The 7,430-nt window shown below is 37.9% G+C and overlaps 1 protein-coding gene across 1 annotated transcript; it reads right to left on the bottom strand.

Moving 5' to 3' along the window:
• Positions 1–6,296: 6,296 nt before the first annotated feature.
• LOC110022438 (fructose-bisphosphate aldolase 1, cytoplasmic-like) lies at positions 6,297–7,409 on the bottom strand (the record flags this gene model as incomplete). The annotated part of the gene is made up of 1 exon (XM_020721383.1): positions 6,297–7,409. A coding segment is annotated over one exon (831 nt), but the record flags the coding sequence as incomplete, so codon positions are not given.
• Positions 7,410–7,430: the final 21 nt, after the last annotated feature.

Below are 7,430 nucleotides of genomic sequence, written 5' to 3'. Positions count from 1 at the left end.
TCTTTCCAACCTGAAGCTAGTTAAGATAAGCCAACTGACAACGCCTACTGAGCTTAGCCAGCCGAGTCAAAGAGCAGTTGAGCGATACGCTCACATCTATAAAGATATCAAGAATGCACTATACAACCCCGACTTAAGTAGGAACAAAAATATAACATCATCAAGTTATTCCCCGCCTCTTATAAATAGGGGAAAATTTTATGAATAAGACATGAGATATTAGTCTTCCTAACACTGCACACACACACACTCTCTCTCTCATGTCTTACACTGTATTCCCTAAGGTGCGATTCACAGAAAATCAGGATCCAACATCCTAAAAAGATGTGAGCGTGAAGCATGCACAAACAAGAAGATTAGTAACCCACTGAAAAGATACCCATAATAGTGACACCACCAACATAGAGTGCACTAAGGAATTTGTGAACCAATAGATCTTAGAGTTAAAGGATCAGACGTTGGATGCTATCCAAGATGATTTGGCTCAGTAAAGAGAGAAATACCACCGAGAGGAAGAGCCAATGCCCAATGACAGAAGATCCCCCCAGACTTTTGAAAGAGAATGCTATCTCATGTACTTCGATAGTGCTGGGTCGGCACTGATTGACCGAAATTGGTTCTGACAAACTTAGTTACCCTGAAAGTAAGATGCATTTTCTTGACAAATCTCCACGGTTGAGCCCCTAGAAGGGTTCAAAATCCATACATTAGAATCTTACAAATGGAAAAACAATCCCGTAGATCACATAGCCTCATTTGAGTCTACTGTGTGCTACTATGGGTCACTGATATGCTAAAATGACATCACTTCTTTGACATGTTTAAGGTGTCGGCCCTCAGGTGTTTCAATGGTTTGCAACTGGGAATGATTGCATCCTTTACAGATTTCAAGAAAACCTTTGTTGCATAGTTCGTAAATGTTCGAAAATCTCAGAAAAACTCACAAACCCTTTTGCCAACTAGACAAGGATAGAATGATACCTTCGCTTGTTCATCACATGATTATAGAAATAGATTTTTGTTTGAAATGTGATATCTGTAACCCAAAGTAGCCCATGTCTCCCTAGCTCTAGGGCTTAAGGAAGGACCATTCTAGTTTATTCTAGGCTTGCAAGGACCAAAGTTGTTAGCCAAGGTTTTGGAGTTGGCCAACAACTATATATTGATTGAGGATTATAACTCCACCCCCACTTCCTTCAGAGCATAACCATCCCCCCCTCTCAAGAAAATAGGTGGAAACTAAGGGATGGTTCACGTTTTTCCTCCCATCCATGCTATGAATACAATCAATTGCCTCTAAACAATAGGTTAACTGATATAACGCACATCAAAGGGAGTCAAAACTAATATCTTGACTAACAACTGACTCGGTACAATGAGTGCCCGCTGCACAACCATGAAGTACCCATGATGACTTTATTGACATTTTCAATGAATAAGATAGTGCTATCCAAAATAAAGATTACTTTAAGAAAGCACCAACAATGAAAATAGGAGCTTACCTCTCTGACCCTAAAAAATATTATGCCTACTATAAGGAGCTCGACTATGACACAAATGAATGCAAACACCTTTGAGGCCTGATCAAGGAGCTGATCAAGGTTGAAAAGCTAAAGAAGTTTTTAGCTCAAGGAGTAAGAACCCAATGACAAAAAAAAATTAGCAGTGGAAGAAATTTCGGATGAGCCAGCTCAAGTGCATGCCATCCGCATTATTTCCATAGTTCCTGTCATCTTGGGAGGAGGTGGAGAATCATCTCGTCGGGCCAACTTGAAAAGGCTTAGTTTGGAAGAACTATGCACATATGCCCTCATTCCCAAACGTAGCACTCATCCCTCCATTGCTTTCATCAAAAAAGATTTAACTATGAGGGGAAATCCTTACAACGACAACAAGCTGTGGTAATGATGGTAATAAGAAGCAATAATGATGTTGGCTAGCAATGATGAAAGCGAATAGTGGCAAATTGAGAGAAAATAGTGGTAATGCGTGATGGTGGTAGCCAGTGTTGTTAATTATAAGGTTGCCAATGATGATGGTGATCGATGGTGGCTGATGGCGTTGTTTTCACGTGGTGTATTATAGTTAGTGATATCAAAGAGTGAACATAAGCGACAAAGGTTATTGCAAAATGTGGTGACACTAACATCTAGTGATGGGGTGAGGGAGTTGGCGATTAATGATGATCGGTGGTGGCTGTTAACAAAATTCATTAGTGGAGACTATGACAGTTGTGACTAGTGCAACTACCGAAGGTGGAATATTATGGTCTGCAATGGAGTTTGCAACATATTTATAAGGCACTAGAAATAATCTAATAACTACATTTCATTTTCCTTAACCAAACATTCAAATTATTCAAACACCTACATTTGACATGTATTTCACTTATTTTTCTTTATAGAAAACATATCCTAAATAAAATTTGAACAATCAATTCAATGTTCTTTTTTATTAGCCCACAAAATGATATCACATCCATTTATTAATGAGAGATTCAAAATGTTGATATAAAAATAAACATTGATTGTGGAAAGAGCTAAAGGGTCTTTCCAAATTCCAACTTGAATAGTATGTTTAACAAAAAAGTTAGTGTTTGCATTGAATATATAATGCACTTAGGCCTTGAGACTTTGGATCTCAAAAAGTCATGAAATTGCTAGCTATGTCTCATAGTACAAAGAGAAAAGTTCACATCACTAATCGCATACCTTATTTACCCTTTAATCAAGTAAGTTTATTTTTGGATTTATTTTCAGAAGACTCAAAGATGTTCAGTCCTTAGACTGTCCCAATATAGAACCATAAAATTTAATACACTACTTAAGCATAAATTGGAAGCAACAATAAGTTCAATGCCATTTTTATCTTATAAACAATACTTAAAGTGGTGAATACGAGTAATCAATGCCCATATATTTAATTCGGCATTGCACTTCACAACCATGAAATAAAATGAATTTTGTGGGAAGGGACACCATTGTTAATGAATCTAACAGTTACCAATGTAAGCATTTTCGAACAAAGATAGCTCTCAATCAACAAAACAAAAGAGCATTAAAAGAATGTTTTAAAATTTAGAATATCTTCATAAGGGAAACAAATTTATTCTTCTAGAAAGCCAACAAATCATTTATCTTTTTATGTGGTGCAATTTTTGGTTTGTAGCCAGTCAACAGAGAGGTAGTCCAAGATATTTGATGGAAAATAAGCTTTTTTGATGCCCATGTCATAAATAATATCTATCTTGATTAATAATCAATCAGGGAACCATATCTATATAACTTCCATTTCTATATAGTGAGAAAGAGTTGATGTCTTGCTTAACTGCCTGAATAGTAGATGGCCAGGCATTTCCCAAAACTAGAAGTCAATGACAAACAAAAAATGTGAGATATAAGTTTGTATTTCCCATTAAAGTTTATTTTTTCTTAGCCTTCAAGCATAGAGCAAATGTCCATTCATTTGGAGAGAAGGAAAGAGGATAAGGGATAAGGGATAAGAGAAATCCTTATCATAGGCCATTAGAAGAATTACACAAAAATTTCCTCATTAATAACAATAGCGAAGGAATTGTTTATAATGCATGTAGAGATCTAACTAATGAACATTTGAGAAAGAATTTTTGTTGTAGACAAGGAGGATGAGTTTCTGCTACTAAAAGCCTAATGAATATCAAAATGAGCATAAAAAGACCTATCATTATTCCTTTAAGATATAAGTGAACTCATAAGCTTGAACATTAATTTCAATAATACCCCTGATGAAAGCACATTGTGTTAGGTGGATAAGAAAGTAATGGACATCCTCGAGAAAGTAAAAAAAATAATTGCTAATCATTTTATTAAAGGTATTAATTAGACTTTGAGATGGGCTGATCAACAACCACCAAGCAAGGGCATTTCATCTTGGTAGTAAGAGTGATAAGGGTATGCTTGGCCAACCTAAGAAACTTGGAGTTAATGAAGAAGTAATGAGTGGAATGAAGATGTTGAGATTCACTTATATCCCATGAATTAGTAAGAAATTTGGTTGTGAACTCGTAAGGGTTCAAGATTTTATCATGAGTTAGGATGTGAAAGGCATAAGTTTTTTTCTTACCAAAAGTTTGAAAACCATGAACATCCAATAAATGGTTGGAGTAGATCCAATCGAAATATCATTAAAAGAATCAAGAATATTATGAGGGCTATTGAAGCGATTATTATATTTCTGGATTTTTTCATTTGAAATTGTAAGTTCTTCATAAATCATCCCCTAAAACATAGTAATCTATTTGTCTAGATTTCATTCTTTCCTTGGTTGAGTTATAGAAGAACTTGAGCACTTCATATCCTTTCACAAACTAGGAAGTTTTAGCAAGCTATTTCATTTATTAGTTTTCAAGAGTAATGACGAGTATATTTTTCATACAAAAGTTTGGCTTTATGTATGAGTAAGAAGTTATTGGGTATAATCTCCAGTTTATAGAGGGCATCCCTTTGATCTTTATTAAAGGTGGTGATCGAATTGATGAAGGGGAAGCCATTATCCTATTTGATGCCCCAAAAGATTTTCTAGACTTCTTTAAGCTTCATATGAATAACAAAAATGGGGCCTCCATTAAGAAAACAACCAAAAGCAAAAAAAAAAAAAGATCATAACAATAGTCTTGGAAATGTCTAATATTTCAAGAATAATAGTTAATGCTAAAAAAAACAAGCATTTCGTAATCTTAGGAACATTATACATGAGACACATCATTTTGTAATATGATAATGGGCAAATGTTAAGCCAAAATAAGCTACAAGAGATCTTACCATTTTTCGTCCAAATGGCATTGTCAATTTAGAGAGTGGACCAATGAGTAAGAGTAGCTCTAGGAAGCTCCATAATATCAATCTCAATGCAATCAAGACTTCCAATTTGTAGTAGGGTATATGATTCTCACTAATTTTATCTTGATAAGAGAGGACATAATTAAAGTCACCCAGGGCCAACCAACTAAAAGTGATAAAATGATAATAAATGATGTAGAAAAGCCTAAATGTCATTCCTTCAAAATATTGCATGGATGAAAAATAAGATTTTTTCTTGGAGTGAAAAGCCCCTCCAAGAATAAGCTAATAGGTAAGCATGGTAAGGTTGAATTTGTTCATATTTTGATTCCGTCTGACACAAATTTCCCCTCTAGAATTGGATAAAAATTTATTACAACTATCTTCATTTGAAAATGCAATCATAGTTCATTGCATGAGATGACCCAACTGAAGACTTTGATAAATATTGGTTACAATACGACAAGAAAGGTAAAAATGCAAATCTCAAACAAGAATTTTGCAATCTCAAATATGTTCCACTGCTTGGAGACCTCTTAAATCCCATGATGCAGTATTGAAAGGAGCATAGAGAAGCAAATTCACTAAGAGTTTTGTGGGAAGGTTAGGTATGTTTAATGTAATGTTTGCCTTTCTCAAACTTGAGAGGAATTACCGGCCTTGAAAGGAACGAGGGGACTTTAATAGTGTCAGTAGTGGAGCCCCCTAATAAATATGTTTGAAATAGGTGGGGAATTAACATAGAATTAAGAAGGGGCAACAGTGGTTGGTTAAGATCATTAATATAGGTGTGAGAGGAGCTGGAAGAAGTTGATTGAAAGATAAAACGGTCAGAGGGTTTAGGTATATGATCGAGGAGGGGGTGGGAAGATGTTTCTATTGAGTTTTTATCACAGTTAAGTTGCTTCCTTGGACAAGCTCTGCATCTGTTCCTTCCTCCAAGAAATATCTATATATCTATATATATATGAAAGATTTGGGCTTCCAATCACACCAATTTTTCTACACATACTTAATGCCAAAACCATTGAGGTTAATGGGAACCAAGTCTAATAATGTGGAGCAAGGAGTGACTTATCTGCAAACGCTGGCAATCGTCATCTGGGATTTAAATACAGTGAAACTATCAACAACAAAAGGAATTTCAACGATATTCTACCTTCGATAAATCACAGGCATTCCTAAAACAATAGCAAAAATTGGTAGTTTAATCCAAAGAGTATATTTGCAGGAGTTGTTTGATGAGCTTGAAGTCCCCAATAAAATTATTGAATAAAAATGGCCCACCATTGAGAAGGCACAATCCAACTCATTGCAAGAGAAATCAAACAAGTAAAAGATCTCCAAACAATGTAAAAAAGTGTAAAAACCACTAAGTTTTCATTACCTTTTAGCACATATAACCACTACCCATAAACCAGCTCCTCGGTAGAATATGACATTTTTTTGTTGGCACCAATCGAAGTCTTTGGTATTTTCATTCTTAGCATACAATAATTCCTTCAAATTGAAAGCATTTCTACTTGACGATGAAACAAACAGGAAAGCAAACAAACATGAAAGCAACTACTTTCACGAGATCATTTCAAGGAGTAAAACAAAACATGAAAGAAGAATACTAAAAAAAAAGAGTTGCCGTTAACATAAGAGTCATAACCTTGAAATAGGCAGCAAAATTTGAATTCAACAATGACCACAGACGAAATCACCATCAACAACGAAAACAAACAACAGTGGAGGTTAAGCAGGAAAGGCAGCAACTCAATATTTGTAGCCCTTCACATGAAGACTCTCCGATGCCCCCTCCCCAAGGCTAGCACCACCCTTGTAAATCCCCAATGTAGCTTCCGAGTTCGCCTTGCATCGAACCAGGAACGACGCCCTCGCCTTCTCCAAATTCTCCTCCTTTCCAGCCCATGCCTTGAGCGTGCTCTGCTGCAGCGCGCGTCCAAATGAGAAAGACAGAGACCACGGCTTCTTTCCACTCAGCTGATTCATCGCATTCAGATTAAGAGTCGCCTCCTCCTCGCTTTGCCCACCGGAGAGAAACACGATCGCAGGTACAGCCGCTGGCACCGTCCTCTGTAGTGTCCTCACAGTGTGTTCCGCCACCACCTCGGGTGAGACCTTAGCTGCATCGGAGCCAGGAGTCACCATGTTGGGCTTGAGCAGCGTCCCCTCGAGGAGAACCTTATGGTCATTGAGTGCCTTGTAACACGCAGCGAGGACCCTCTCTGTGACCTCAGCGCAGCGGTTCACGTCGTGAGAGCCATCTACGAGGATCTCTGGCTCAACTATGGGTACAAGACCGTTCTCCTGGCAGATGATGGCGTAGCGTGCGAGGCCATTGGCGTTAGCGTCGATGGCGAGTTGGGAAGGCTCATTGGGTCCGATATTGAGAACAGCTCGCCATTTGGCGAAGCGGGCGCCTGCTTCATAGTACTTGGCGCAGCGCTTGCCAAGATCGTCATGGCCCTGAGTAGTCGTCTCGCCGTTGGTGCCGGCTAGCTCGATGGTGCCTTTGTCGACCTTGATGCCGGGGAGAACGCCGCCTTCCGTAAGGACGTCGACAAAAGGCTTCCCATCGGCGGGGGGGGGGGTGTGGGGGGGGGT

Source organism: Phalaenopsis equestris, unplaced genomic scaffold (genome assembly GCF_001263595.1).
Source record: "Phalaenopsis equestris unplaced genomic scaffold, ASM126359v1 Scaffold000191, whole genome shotgun sequence".
NCBI lineage: Eukaryota > Viridiplantae > Streptophyta > Magnoliopsida > Asparagales > Orchidaceae > Phalaenopsis > Phalaenopsis equestris.
This window is presented reverse-complemented; position numbering and strand designations above follow the sequence as displayed.